General features: G+C 40.3%; 1 protein-coding gene across 3 annotated transcripts in view; it reads left to right on the top strand.

Annotated features, from left to right (window-relative positions):
• strbp (spermatid perinuclear RNA binding protein) overlaps positions 1-15070 on the top strand; it is a 70526-nt gene that overhangs the window by 26360 nt on the left and 29096 nt on the right. For all 3 annotated transcript variants that reach the window (XM_029516625.1, XM_029516626.1, XM_029516627.1), the window contains exon 3: positions 12825-12994. In XM_029516625.1, coding sequence (XP_029372485.1) covers positions 12992-12994 — 3 coding nt within the window. In that variant the 5' untranslated portion in view covers positions 12825-12991. The remainder of the gene's footprint in view (positions 1-12824; positions 12995-15070) is intronic.

Raw genomic sequence — 15070 nt, 5'->3', positions numbered from 1 at the left:
CCCCCTGCCTCGTTTTCCTTCCGTCTTGTTCCCACCCAACCCCATTCTTCCATTTGTGTCTTTAGTCTCTCATTGTCGTTTAGTAGTTTACTAACTGCGCCACCATTCTTGCTCTCTCTCCTCAGTCATGCATGTCTTAATTCATGGGTCTATAATTCTTCTTTAAAGCAGTCACATTCTGCCATTCACCATCTCTCCTTCATTCACTCATGTCCCTCTCCTCCCCATGTAGTTTAAACCTATTCTTTTCAAACATCTGTTGCAGCTCTTGCTTTCCTACATCTCTTTCTATTTCTGTCTCCGTCTCCTCCTGTTCCTTCCTTCCTGCCTTTCGGTCCTCCATCGTGCCCTGTGAGTCAGAGACAGACAGGAAAGAAGTGTGCAATGAAACAACCATATCGAGCACACTGCCAAATTGACCTGAAATAAATGGAGTCACAGATCAGCTCCCACTAAAGCACTGTAGATGAAGAATTAGGAAGTGGGAGAGAAGATGGACCTCGCTAAAGTAGCACACATGGACAGATTTCATATAAAACAGTAATTTTATCTACTAATGGATCAAAGTACACAATGCATCACATGATATGTGTGCTCAGAATGAAACTATTATTCTGCACATAGGGTGCTCTAACAATAGATGACATATGAATCATGTTCCTACTGTATTTTTCCTCAATTCAAAACTTGGTAAAATCCATGAACTCAGTCATTAGACCTGAAGAGAGGGACACAATCTGCATTTGATAGACTTTCTCTGCTGTTTCAACAGAGAGGAACAAAGATGTTGGAGAGTGAAAATTAGAAAAACACTAACAAACACGAAGAGACAGAATGACACACTCTCCCCACATGCTCTATGAAGTAGTTCTATGTTTATTTATGCCCAAAATGTAAGATTATAGCATTTTGAGTCCATTCTGTGAAATTAATCTCTTAAAAACACTTCATCCTTCGATGTAATTTTGCTTTCATAATGTATCTCGTTAATCTGCTCATCTGGCATCAGCCACCACACTGCTGCTTTTATTAATGAAAATTGACAGAAAGAGGGACACATCATTGGGATATCAAGTAGTATTACACGTGTGTGTGCATTTTCAGATTGTAGAGTATTCCCCATTAGGGAATTAGTTCACATCTGGACAGCTGTAGCTGCCCTCACACTATCACAATTCATCACGTGTTCTATAATAAACGGTATAGTTACTGTTTCAACAGTATTACAAACATTACAACCTCTGTGAGACCTCTTCTGGCCTCACTTTGACCTCTAAAAATATGAAATTTCGATTTTAAATGTCATAATGAGCTAATATTATCTTGATACAAAGAGACGTACAAGCAGAGATTTCTGCTCAATAACAAGGTTCAAGAAAATCAAAGTTATTTTTTTACCGCACTCTATCCATCATACTTATACAGACCAAAGGACCCAACCAGGGGCTATATGCTGGTTATATTACATTTATTTATTTTCACGTTATAACGTTGCACTTTGCCCTTTTTTATACTTGAATTTGAGAGCTGCTGTCGATGTAAATATACCTATTATAACCTTTTACAAATGCAGAAACCTACTTGGACACTCGCACACACAAAAGGTGAGGCAGCCTTGTGTATTGGCAAATTTGAGTTTAGCAGTGAAGAGGCTTTTTAAAGAGGATTAAGACTTTAAGTGTCACTGGAACAGTCAAGTAGGCCAAAGACCACAAAGATATCACTTACACTGCAGCAATTAGCATCTGTGTGTGTGTTTGTGTGGCAGTATGCAAAATGGCTTCAAGAAAATGTGTGTGGCATAAACTAGCAGGACACACACACACACACGTTGTGCGCACATTCACACATCCCCTCATAGACTATGGAGCCTCGGCAGAGCTGTGGCAGGACCATCTGTTCCTGCTGAAATCAGCACAGCAAAGGACTACTGGGGCACACATGAATATACACACATGCACAAGCGCACACACACAAATGGTCGAGTACTGTCCTGCGTCAGTGTGGAGAATAAATAGACTATCACTATGCCAGCATGCTGAAACCGTGTGTGTGTGTGTGTGTGTGTGTGAGAGAGAGAGTGAGAGAAAGAGAGACAGAATTACATTTTCAATTAAACCTAAGGTAAACCAATAAGATGTCAGGTGACAATGACAGACAGACAGGCAGGCAGGCAGGCAGGCAGGCAGGCAGGCAGATAGATAGATAGATAGATAGATAGATAGATAGAAAAAGAAGCACATATTATAAATATACATTCATCCATCCTTGTTAGCCTGTGACCTGAGTCTCTGGAGTGTGGCTCACCATCAGCAGAAACAGCTTTGTCTATTTTAATAATGGACCAAGGAGAGTTACACTCCCTTGTCACTTTTATCTATTTCCCACCTAAAAGCCAGATCAGCATTTTCTGCGGTTTACACCGTGTCATCAATATTCTGCTCTGACCTTTCCTGACCTGCACCTGGGCCCAGTCAAGGCAGATCTACAATGTTGTAATTTAAAGCATTTACAAGGCAGGATGAGAGTTTTGTGCTACACTTGGTTTAAGAATCAGAGGAAAACCTGCAAAGAGATAATTTAGGGTTGTCATAATTAACAAAAATCAGTCTTTGCATTCAGCAAAAATTTATCTAACCTTATCTTCCTGTTATATCGATTAAAATGCATATTGGATCAATAAAACAAAACCCAACCATTTATCTTAATTTTTACAGGCTTCTTGCCCATGTGTTCATTCCGCATACTGTATGGTCTGTATATATCAGTGTAGTACCGATATATATTTAATAAAATTCTCTCTCAAATAAATGTTTCTGTATTCTAAAATCTAATTCAATTTACTCCTACACCAACAGGAGCTCTCAAGTACAATAATTGGATTCATTTGATTATAGATTTATAAGGTGAGATTGATTACAAGGAGACTTCATCTAAACATTTAATATCTAAAATGGCGTCGATTAGGTAGACTGAACATGAGAAATTTGTTTAAAAGGAAGTGTCTACTAAAACACTTCTCCGCCAGCCAACCAGCAAAACATAAATACCCACATAGGCATAACTAGAAAATGCCACACTTAAACTGAATGCACATCCAGACAGAGGTTTTAATAGTCACAATTTTAATGTGAAGGGAAATGGAAGAATGAGTAGGAGCAAGTGCTAGACCCTTCAGTGATAGAGGTTCTGTACAGTTTGCCTCCATAACCATTCATGGTCTATTTACTTCAACATTAGGCTGTCCAATCTGTACAAGGCCCAGTGGAGGAAAAGTGGTGTGGACTGACTATAGGAGTAGAAAGAAAAAGAATAACTTAAGCAGAATATACTCAAAATATAGCTTTAAGTATAAATTGCTCATATTCGAGTCAATGAGCTGCAACGTTAGCCTTTTAAAGCTCCTCATACAAATCTGTTCTTGTCAATTTACTAAATAGCTACATTTTGTTTAAGTTATTTGAAGCGAGATATTTAACAAAACAATTGAAGAATCCATGACATCCAGGAAGGGAGATCTTTCATCTCCAAACCCGCAGCAAGCATACTTGGGCAGCAAAGATAATTCCACCAAACTGTTTGCATCTAAATCAGGCGTGCTAGAACCTTGTTGGCACTTGTCAGGATTTTGGTGGTACAGTGCCTCAAGAGAGCATCAAACTATAAATGCTCTTTATCTGGAAATCATGAGCTAGGGATGTGGGTTGCTCAAACAATTTTTTCCTTCCCCATGTCCAGTGCAAGAGATGATCTGTCCTGATAGATGTTTTTAAAATCTCACACAGCACAGACATGGACACATCAGGAGATTTGTATCAGCCCTGAAACAAAGTCAATCAAAATTCTAATTTGAAAGCAAGAATACTTAGCAGATACAGATGGATCAACCAGGAAAAAGCCAATTTGGGTTAAAATACAAAGAAGAAGCATCCCCTTTAGGACAGTGGTCCCCAACCTTTTTGCGCCACGGACCACCCTTTAAGGTATGGCGGAACAATGCAACAAAATAAAATGATACGTTCAGCATAAAAACTGCGCTATATTATAAATATCATAATAAAGGTGAATCTACTGTGTACTCGTATGCAACTTTATTAGCAGCGTCCTCATAACATCCTCTCTGCCCCCTGACCCCAAACCTAAAGGCAGCTTTCTTTTTCATGGAGGTCACAGGCTCTTCTTCTGTCTCCTCACTGGGCCTTTTATTCTTTCTGTGCGGCCCTGTTCAAAAGACCCACGGACCGGTACCACGGCCCGTGGTTTGGGGACCGCTGCTTTGGGAGGGTCAAAAATGACAAGGCATCAGAGACACCAAACTCCTTCTTTAAGGCCTAGATTATCTTGGCAGACGACAAAAGCATATAAGCATATAAAATAAGATTTCATCTACAGTAAATAAACACCAGTTTTCAAATACACTCAAGCCAATATTGAAGAATATTTCACTAATTTGTAAAAATAATGAAATGCTGTGTTTCCCTGTACATTTGTCTGAATTCATCCATCAAAATATCATATGTTCAATTTGTAGAATGTGAAGAACTAATTTGTTTGGTAATTTTTTTTTATCCCTTATCCAATGTTAAGATAGTGAATCAAAAGAAAGAAAACATAAAAACTCAAGTATCAGTATGGCAAGTCACATGAGGATTTAATTAGAGTCTAATCAATTCTTTTTAATTGTTAGTTCTATTAGAGTCTAAATTGCAACCAACTTGTCTCCCAGGTGTGAAGCAGTTCCTGATTAAAAGGTTGTAATGAACATCAAGGGAAAACAACTAGCTTGCAACAAATGGAATTGAGAGCAGTAGGATCCAACGAAAGTGTAATGCTTTAATAGGCAAGTCCAAGCAGCGTTTTCAGGTTGCAGTCAACAGTTGTCCCCTGATCGTCACATTGGTTAAATATTTGCTGTGCCAAGTCCTAAGCATTCATTTTTGCAGCAGAACAGACAGAGAACGAAAACAAGAAATATTGTCAGGGAGGAGCAAATTGGTAAATGAGACAGAGACGCAGGGAGAAAGAGCAAAATAAGCTAAAAATACGCATAAATGCTGTATGATATCTCCATCCCTTGAAACAGAGAGAGCTGCAAACAAGAAAATTAAGATGGCTGCACCATTACAGCATTTATCTGACACCGTTTCTCCAGAGTCCTTAATTCTAATATCTGTTCGCTATGTGTCTAACCTGCTGCATAGTCCTGCATTAATGAGACATAATGCAGGTAATGTATCTAGCATGCTACTTCCTCCTGATTCTACACCACAAAGTGCATGAATCAGACTCTTATAAGGTGACTCTTTTCTGTCCGTAATATATTTGTGAGCTGAAAACTTCAACTTTGTCTTTTCTTTTTTTTTTTATGTGTCTTACCGTCTCTGAGGCAATCTAAAAGCTAACTTGTTCTTCCTATACATTCCTGCTTAAGGCATCTCTCTATGTGGCTTCATAATCCAAGTATTGATTCTTAATATCTCATCAGTCCAAGGTTGTCAGAGGCTGGTTTTCCACTTTTACTTCCAACAAACTGTCAAGTATACTGGCTCAGATACAGTGGAAAGCCCCTACAGTGAATGCAGCTGCATGACTGAAATTGATCACTATGACCATGAATATTATGAATATGAATATTATAACCACATTTGTATTCTGTTTTGTTTTTGTTTTTTTTATCATGGAAATTACCCTCTAATTGACATTTGTATACTGAAGTTGCACTCTCTTGAGTCTGAATAATCAGGATAAGAGCATCAGTACTTTCCACTCACGCAACATAGCTGCTGCTGTGAGAGAATTATGCATCATAAAAGTCCCAAAACACAAGCAGAGCAGAAAGAGTTGAGCAGAATAACTCACCTGGCGGCGGCAGTAAAGATATGAGCCGCTGTATGAGAGCACCCATAGATACAAGCACACACACTAAGTAAAGACATTGGGAAAGCAGGTAGGGATTATTGCTACACACCAGCAGTACAAAGATACAAAGAAGTTAGGGGAAAGCCATCTTGAAAGTGTGTATTAGTAAGTTATAAAGTTTTTCCAAATGTTGTCAAGTATGGAAACACCCAAATGAACATTTTAAGTGGACTTAATTACTCAAATCATGTCACTCGGGGGATGTTTTGGATCAGTGAGAATGGTTTTGTCACTGTAACCAGGGACCCCTTCAATTAATTTTTAGAATTGTAAGAGGCATAACAGTTTTGAAAATTAGAAATTTTCAGATGCTTCTTAGTTAGTGAGCCAGCAGTCTCTGAAAACCACGGGCAGTAAAATGCAGACTTTTCCTTCAGCTGTTGAGCAGTGCCACTATGCCTGCTCTTGTATCTTTTTCAGATCTTGATAAATGATCTCCTCATAGACCCCAAGTGGCAGAAAAGGAGGGTCAGAGTGTGCCGTCCTTGTCTCTGGCCCTGATACCTTAAAGAGGACAAATATTTATCATTCATTCATTCATCTTCTACCGCTTATCCATTTTTCGATCGTGGGAGGTGCTGGAGCCAATCCCAGATCACACTGGGTGAGGGCAGGGTCACCCTGGACAGGTCACCAGTCCATCACAGGGCCGACACACAGAGACAGACAGAGACCAGCAACCACTCGCGCTCACACAGACCTACAGACAATTTTAGAGTCACCAGTTGACCCAAACTTGATGTCTTTGGACAGTGGGGGAAACCCACGTGTGTGGCTGGGAGCTGAACTCATGACCTCCCTTATTGTGGGGCAACAGCGGAAACCACTACGCCGCCATGCTGTCCAAGAAGTCAATTTATTCAACTGAAACAGTTCACCGTGAAGAGTCTCTCTTCGTCTATTCCTTTCCAGTCCACCTCCTGATATTAAGCTGTTTCATAGCTTGGTTACTGTAACTGACTTTCAATTTTATTTCTTCTCATATTTGTTTTCAGACATGACATGATTATACTTTGTTCATTGCCATATTTATTGAATGCTTATATAAATGCAGTCATTTCTTTGGGTTATATTATTTATTTATATATAGTTTTTTATAGTTGTCAGTCTTCCTTGATGTAGCTAAACACAAAAAACCCCACAGATGGCATGGGGCCTCTCTGTGTCCAGATAGTAGCAGCATTTTTATATGTTCTATAAGTCAAAAGCCTTACAAACTGACGGTCATCATAACTGTGAGCCAATTTGCACATTTACTTCTGCTTGTAATAGGAAGATGCTCATATGTACATCCAGGCCAGATTACTCTCATATTATTCCAAGTTCTATTTTTGTCAGCATGTTTGCAGCCTATTAAAGTCCAATGCTGACAAACCCAGTACAATGAAGATGTTCGCTTGGCAGTGAAAAATGAGGAAATAGAAAGGGACAGATGAGGAAATTATATCTTTTTAGGCTGCGGGAGAAATGGGACGTGAATAGCAACGAGGGAAGTGTGTGCAGAAAACAGTGTGATGTTGGCAAACCTTCATCAAATTCAAGTATGCATTCTCATATTTTCAAGAAGAGGAGAGCACTTCATTTCTCTCTCTGCTCTCTCTGCTCTCTCCTCTGCAATCAAAAATTAGCCCCCCTGAGTCTCTCCACCTCTTTAGCTGTCCCTGCCTCCGTCGGACATTTCAGCCAACCAGCACCTGTTTACTCATTGCATGCTCTCTCACAACTGAGGGGGTTTAGAGACAAGTGTACGGGAGCGTGATTCCGCATCCATTCTGTTCATTGCAGGCCACCTGGTCCCCAGAGTTTCATTATTTGGGTGTGCTAATTTCTTGTGTGCTCCTGTTTGTCAAATTCATTGCCACACACTTTTTGCAGATGTTTTCCCAGATGCAAACATTGTGCTACTAGTTACCCAGGAGCTAGCCACACTCAAGCCAGGACTAATGCAACACACAGGCTGCTCACACACTGAGTTATTCAGGCGTATAAAGATTATTTAAACTTCGTAGGTCAGAAATGGCTTTGGTGAGAAAAAATGTACTTGAGAGCAAAAAATACCTTACCCACTCAAGCTCTAAAATAGCTGCAAAATTTCACACATACCCTACAGCCAGAAATATCGCCCATGTCTATACCTGTATAGTTCTTTGTAAAGATAAGCTTCATTGTCAGTCTGCTTCACTGGACTGCAGAGAGACTTCTCTCAGGTTGTTTGCTGAGAAAATGAGAGAGTATGACATGTGACAGCAGGGCAAGAGCTGGAACTAACACAAGAGCATGACACCCATTAGGTTACCTCATGATGCGTCCCCCAGCACCTTTTCTTTTCTTTTTTTGGGAACTCTGCTTCAGTAGTTTTTGTTGTTTCTCTAAGAAATGTTCTTTTCCTCTTATGTGCCCAAAATACAGATTAATGTCAAGAGAAAACAATATGGGAATTCGGCATGAAGTAAATATATTAGTTTATTGAAAGGACATTAACCACCAAGAAGTTATTTTCATGGTCATTTATTAAACGAAATTTGAAACATTCTCCACTTGCCCTTGTCAATAGTTGTTGTTGTTGTTTTTTCTGTTTTACTAAAACAATGAAATTGAAGTTGATGTATTTATATTTATAGCGTATCATATTTTTATTGGTTGGCAGGGAAAACAAGACATTTCAAAACATAATTTGGGCTGTGGTGAAAAGTGGCATTTTCTAGATCATTTATGAATTAATAAAAATAAATAGCCAGTCCCAGCTTTAAATGCATGAGATATTTGAGATAATATCTTCTTTCAAGCTGTGTCAGGAAGCCTTTTCCTGGGACAGCGACCAAGGCTTTCTTGGTTGGCTGCAATCACCCCTCAGATGGTTTTAGTGGCTAAAGTTCTATGAAATGATAAGATACCTTCATTCATTCCAACATGTTTTAATCGTGTCTGTAGAGTTAAAATTTTCATGCAATTATTCTGACACGTAAGCAGCCATTAATAAAAAGCCCTTTGGGTGGTATCCTGATGATATTATGGCTGGTGGGTGAAAATGTTCTCTTTCAACCATGTTACAGTCACGAAGCATTACAGTCGTCTACATTTTAGTAATTAGGAAGGAGAATGATCCAGAAGTCTGATAATATAATTACAACAATAAGCTGAAAATCAGTCTTAAAGGAAATAAACTGTGAAAATAAGCTCCACCAACACTAATTAGCTCTTTCTATCTCTGGCTTTTGTTAGTCTTCTGTCTCCTTACTTTTTCTATTTCACCGTTCATCTCATTTGATGGTTATTGGACGAGAAGGGTGTGAATTGCTGCTCTGAGCCATCTCAGCAAATTCCCCTGCTCTGCTGTCTCTTCATCTTTCAATCAGCTCCCATTCCTTGTTTCTTATCCTCTGCCCAATTCCTTTCATCTCCTTCGGGGAAAAAACAGGATGTAATCACCAGCTCTTACGCAGCACAGGTGTAAGTGTGTGTGTGTGTGTGTGTGTGTGTGTGTGTGTAGTTCTCATACAAAAATTTCGAGAACAATTATATTCAGTAATTGTGACCAAATTGAGTTGATAGTGATGGTGTGTGTGTGCACGCACGCGTACCTTATTGAAATCTGTGCATGTGCATGATTGAAATATGCTAATGTCCAAGAGCCACCACCAGTGTTAAAGAGGAAGGACTTCTGCCAGTTTTTCTCCCTTGCTCCTCTCATTCTTTGTAGAAAAACCCACAGTCACACATTAATAGCCCAGTGAAACTTCTATATGAGAAGAAGAAGAATGGATACCGGTGGGCTGTAATTATTGGTCAGTGTGAGTCCAAAGAAGACAAAGCCACAGGAGGATACGGAGAAAATGGATGGATAGAGTTGTGAAAACCTGGTTTCCCTTAGTCCCCTGCAGTCCCAGTGGGAAATAAGGGAGAGTGTGGGTACACCGCAGACCAAATATTGTTCGTGAAATTCAGGGCTTCATTTAAGCTTTGATTGGAAAAATCATTCTATTCTCCTTTACTACATTCTGAAACGGTAATTTGTACTGTGTTTTTAGTATTGGTGGCTCAATATCAACAAAAAGAGGAATTGGTGTAGTTGTTTATCATTGAATTGCTCTGGTAATGTGACTGGAATGGAGGGCCGGCACAATGTTATTCAGATTCTTGGCAGGGTGTTTGTGTCTGGGCCCATGTTTTTGTGCGTGCACTATAATCATGTGCATACAATCCTAAGTGGCCAAGATGTGTTGAAAGAGAACTCACCCACCCACCTTCTAGTGACGAGTGTTGGCTGTAAGGTAACCAGCAGAACACAAGTGCACAGACAAAGACACCATGGCTGCCAGGTGTGTTGAGGAGGTAATTGTCTGCCTGGCAGGCCGGTGGCCACTGATGCAGAGAAGGAGGGCACTGGAGAGAAAACGAGGAGCCCTCTGGTGGAGTCTGTTTGCCTGAGGGGGGCGGTTCAATATCTGGCACTGGCTGTTTATCCGAATCCCCGCGGTCCCCTTTGCTTTGTCTTCTCCTTAACATTTCATTCTTTGCCTGTTTTGCCTGCTGGCCTTGTCACTCTTGCTCATGTTCATTCTCATTTCCAGTTCTCTCTGTTTTTCTCCATCACTTCTCTAATTGCTCACGGCATCTTCCTGACACCCACCACCATCCCTGTTGTTCTCCCTGGATCCCACTGAGAGGCTGCCGTTTAATCCCCCAGCAGGTCTGCTCCACACTAGACCAAGTGTCATATGTGTTTATTTTCTGGGTCTCCTGACAGAGTCCAGACTGAGCTACGGATGCATGTAGCCTCAAAATGAGGAGATAATACACATCAGAAATGTTCTTATTTATCATCTGGAAAACAGCCACTAATAGTTCTCCAAAGACCAACAGCAATGAGAGACTTTGTTTGTAACTTTAGCAACGAAGGCCACAAATCAAAAATACTTACATCATTCATTCAGTGAACAGATGAAAACATTTGTTACTTGTCTCAATTAAATTACAAATAAATTAATTAACAGAACTTTGTAAGCATTTAGAGTCATTTGTGGAATAGACCAAGTCTGAGCACTTCAGTATAACTACAGCAAATATGATTTGCAGTGCAACACATGAAATTTGCAACCAGGCTCCACTATTTCACAAATATTTTCAAATGATTTTTTTAATAGTGCTGTTTAATAGTAAAATCTTTGTCGTTGTTTTCATGATGGAGACGTTCTTGTGGTTAAATATACTGTCACAGTTTTCTTGAAATGTTTTATTTGAAACATATTTTCTCACACCTGCTTGAACAGGACAACCTTTTGAACCCTTTGAGAGACAAACATCTACAGTACAGCACACTGCTGTGTGAACAGGCAGACAGAGACATACACAGCTCTTTAAATGTCATGCTCTGGTCTGAGTGTAACCATATGCATCTGTGTACTGTCAGTGCTGATGTTGTTGACATTTCATTTTGTGAATTGGAACATTGTGCATCACCTCAGCTCAATCTGGACTGATGGCCTGTGTTTTCCTAGGAACCCCAGATGTTTACTTTACTCCACAGAGTCCAAAGAGGAGCTAAAATTGGCGGTCACAAGTGACTCCAATTTAGTTTACTGAAAACACAAATCATTATAACTCACCAGTTTTGTTTCGTATGTTCCGAGTTTCAATACAGTCTCTGCCCCTTCTATCAATATTCCTTTACTTTCTTCTTTGTTTTTTGTTCGTGTAGGGAATAAATGCCAGATAAAAATATTACTGCAACACATCTTAGTGGAAGGAGTACCCTGCAGCGGAATGGACCAGCCTTTTTTCTTGTTTCTTCTCACTTCAGTACTTTTCATTCTCCAGACTATCATGAAAAGCTTTACATTTTTGAGTAAGGCAGAAATCTCAGTAATAATGTCATCCACTATCCATCATCCAGAGCCATCCTCATACAGATGCAGGGGAAGCCAATGCTAGCTGCTATTGGGTGGGGGTGGGGCACGCCCTGAAAAGCTGACATGTACAGACAAACAGCCATTGATGCTCACATAAACGTTTCAGACTTGTAGAATGCTAGAGGGAACCCATGCAGGCACAGGGACAACATGCAAACTCCATGCAACCTCCAGAAAGGCTGTAGGTTAAAACCCAGAACCTACTTGCCGTGAGTCAACAGTGCTGACCACTGCTGCGCCATGCCACCTTCGCACAGCTCTGTCCCTTCTATTAAAGGAGACAGTAAGTCCCTGTGCATTCAGGGTATGTGCTCCAAGATAAGGCTTTGTTAAAAAAATTAAGTCTTTATATTTGACTAATATTCATACTTTTCTTGAAACAAATATGTACGTTAACCTACACTTAATAATACAGTAGTATACATTGTACTGTGAATGTGTCTGTGAATGTGCATGTGTGTTTGAATAGCTGTGTGTGAATGGGAGAGGATGTGTATGGTTTTTGTGTAACCCACTGTATTAAAACAAGTGGATATTTGTATTACATCCCCCCTCTCTCGAATCCCTGCCAGCTCATGAAAAATGAATGAAGGAGTGTGTGTGCGTGCGCGCGCATGTCTGTCTCCACATGGGTTGATCAGCTATTCTATCAGATCTTTTACCCAAGAACAGGCACGGCGCCCCCGCAGAGAAACCTGTGTGCATGTGAGGGACAGTTGAGTGTGTCAGGGCAAAATAAGGTATGGGTGATGTTTGGCTCTGCAGGGTAACACAGACGCAAGTCGAGAGTGATGTGATTGATGCTGATTAGCTTCTGATCACTTTTCCCCCTATTCCCTCCGTTTTAAAGATTTTTTTTTCTTATGTTTTATTAATTTAGTTATTTATGAAATTTCACCAGACACGGCTTTGCAATTTTCCCCAGACATTTCCTCCAGTAGTTGCTAAGGCACTGATTAACCTCTTCCTCCTCCCTCTGCTTATTCACCTCTTTAGAAGTACAATCCGTCGTGGAGTAGTGGCCAGAGTGACAGGAGAGCACATGAGGAGGGGGAACGGCTTGACAGCAACATCCTGACCAGTAACCTTGCTCCTGCACCCCACCACGCTCCAGCAAGCGGGCGTCAGAAGGAAGGAAACCAGTGACCACCGCTCCTGCAGGCATGGTAATACACTGCCTTGTCTATCTGAGGTGCTGCCGTGTGTAACGCTTGTGTACAAGGGAGACAGCGGCCTGCAGGCTGGAGGGTGTAAGAGTTCAATCAGATAACTTACCCTAGACATGACAACAATGTCAGAGAGAAAAGGTAGATATCTCATAATAGGCAGGGCAATTTAGCTGCAAGTTTTGGGAAGAAGAGAGATGAGGAATATACATTATCAGTGAGAAAAGATGGAAAGGAGAAGACTAAGAAATGACAGAAATAGGGGTGATGAAGAGGATCAATGAAAGGAAACAAAAAGAAGGGTGATGGTTAAACATGTAATTAAGAGAGAGAAAGAATTCAGTTTAATTACTCTACTTTTTTTTTTTTAAGTTTTTTAGTTGTGTTTGCACAACTATTGGAATTAATTTGTAACATCTTAAGCTTATTCATTAGTTGCTCTTTGATGCCTAATCATCAATGCCAAATGAATGTATAAATGCATCTTTTTATTTTCACAGCACAAGACGTATGTTGTGTGAGGATGAAGATGCAGAGGGAAAAAAGCGGCTGTTGTATTGGGAGGGACGGACCCGCTTAAAAGATTAAAGGGAGTAGCAGAGGGAGGGAATGACAAGTGAGGGCAGATAAGACTACAAAAACATAAATGATTTACAGAAACACCAGGGGAAAAAATGAAAAAGAAATATGGAGAGTGGAGCAATGGACAAGGGAAGGAAGGTGAAGAACTGAGAGAGGTAGGAGTGGAGAGGAGGAGAGAGACAAGGGATTGATTAATGGTCTTGGCCTGTGACAGTGGGTGCTTTTCCCTTGAGGGGCAGGAGCAGAGCAGCAGATGAATTATTAAAAAGTAGAACAAGAGGAAGGAGAGAAAATGAGAACGAAAAGTAAGAGACTGGAAGTGGTTTGTAGGAATGGGTGGAAGAATGAAGGGAGCGAAGGAAAGGAGGGCGGGGATAAGAAAAATGAATGACTGAGGGAGGTTGAAGGAAAACAAGACGCTACCGAAGGTGCTGAGGTTGGACATTGTAGAAGCGGATACATGGCTGAGCTCATAAATAACAAAGGCTAATGAGACCACTGCGTGTGTGTGTGTGTGTGTGTGTGTGTGGTCGTGGTTGTGGTTGAACATAGTACTGTGATTAGTCTTGAGTTATTGTGATGCAGCAGATAATGTGGATGACCTTGGCAAGGATGTCACCACCAAAACACCAAACAGCTTCTTCATTCAGTTTCCTCTGAGCTTTCTGTGTTTAATGAACATACATGCTCACTTTGTTTCTTATACCAACTATACATCACACATTAACACATTTTTTTACCCGAGGACTTTTTACTAGCTCACGCCTTTCTTCTTGGGGAATACACTGTTGAAATAGTTTTCTAATATTTTGAGGTGCCACCTGCCATTCTGTGTTGAATATGAAATGCATCATCTTGTGTCTTAGGTGTACAATTTATCGAACACAACTTATTTTGTGACCCATGGAAATACATTTTTTCCTGCTTTTCAAAGTGAAAACTTTTTATGTTTTTCATATTGTGTTCTCTTTTAGTCCCTTGTGTACTCCACGCTCAGTACTGTAAGAGAATGTCCAGAAACTGAGCAATGTCATGTGTCAGCTCATGTGCCTTTTGGTGGCCTGGTCATAATATTTTACAAGCAGGCAATAAACCTTTTAAGCCACAGCAACACATTACTGGGAGCAAAGGGGAGAGATAAAAAATCTCCCCCTTGCAATTATGCAAGTATGCTGGGCACTGCAGTGTAGGGAGTATGGGTTTTAAGGTTGATTGAAGACTTAAATAACAATGATGACATGTTATATATTTAGCACTATACTTTTCCATGCATCTTTTTTTTGTATCTCATATCTATCAAGACAGTTCCAGCCTGTGTGTTTTTTTTTTTTTTTTTTTTTTTTTCCGCTGCCATGCCATATGCACAATGTGCTATTGTGTGTGCGTGTGTGTGTGTGTGGTAACCTGAAAGACAGTGAGGAAGAGCGAGAGCACAATAAAACAGGACAGAGGATTGTGGCCATGCCGACCTGCCAAGCAGATAAATCACAGGAT

The sequence above is a fragment of the Echeneis naucrates genome, chromosome 12 (assembly GCF_900963305.1).
Source record: "Echeneis naucrates chromosome 12, fEcheNa1.1, whole genome shotgun sequence".
NCBI lineage: Eukaryota > Metazoa > Chordata > Actinopteri > Carangiformes > Echeneidae > Echeneis > Echeneis naucrates.
Note: the sequence above shows the minus strand (reverse complement) of the source record. Positions and strands in the feature narration are given on the sequence as shown.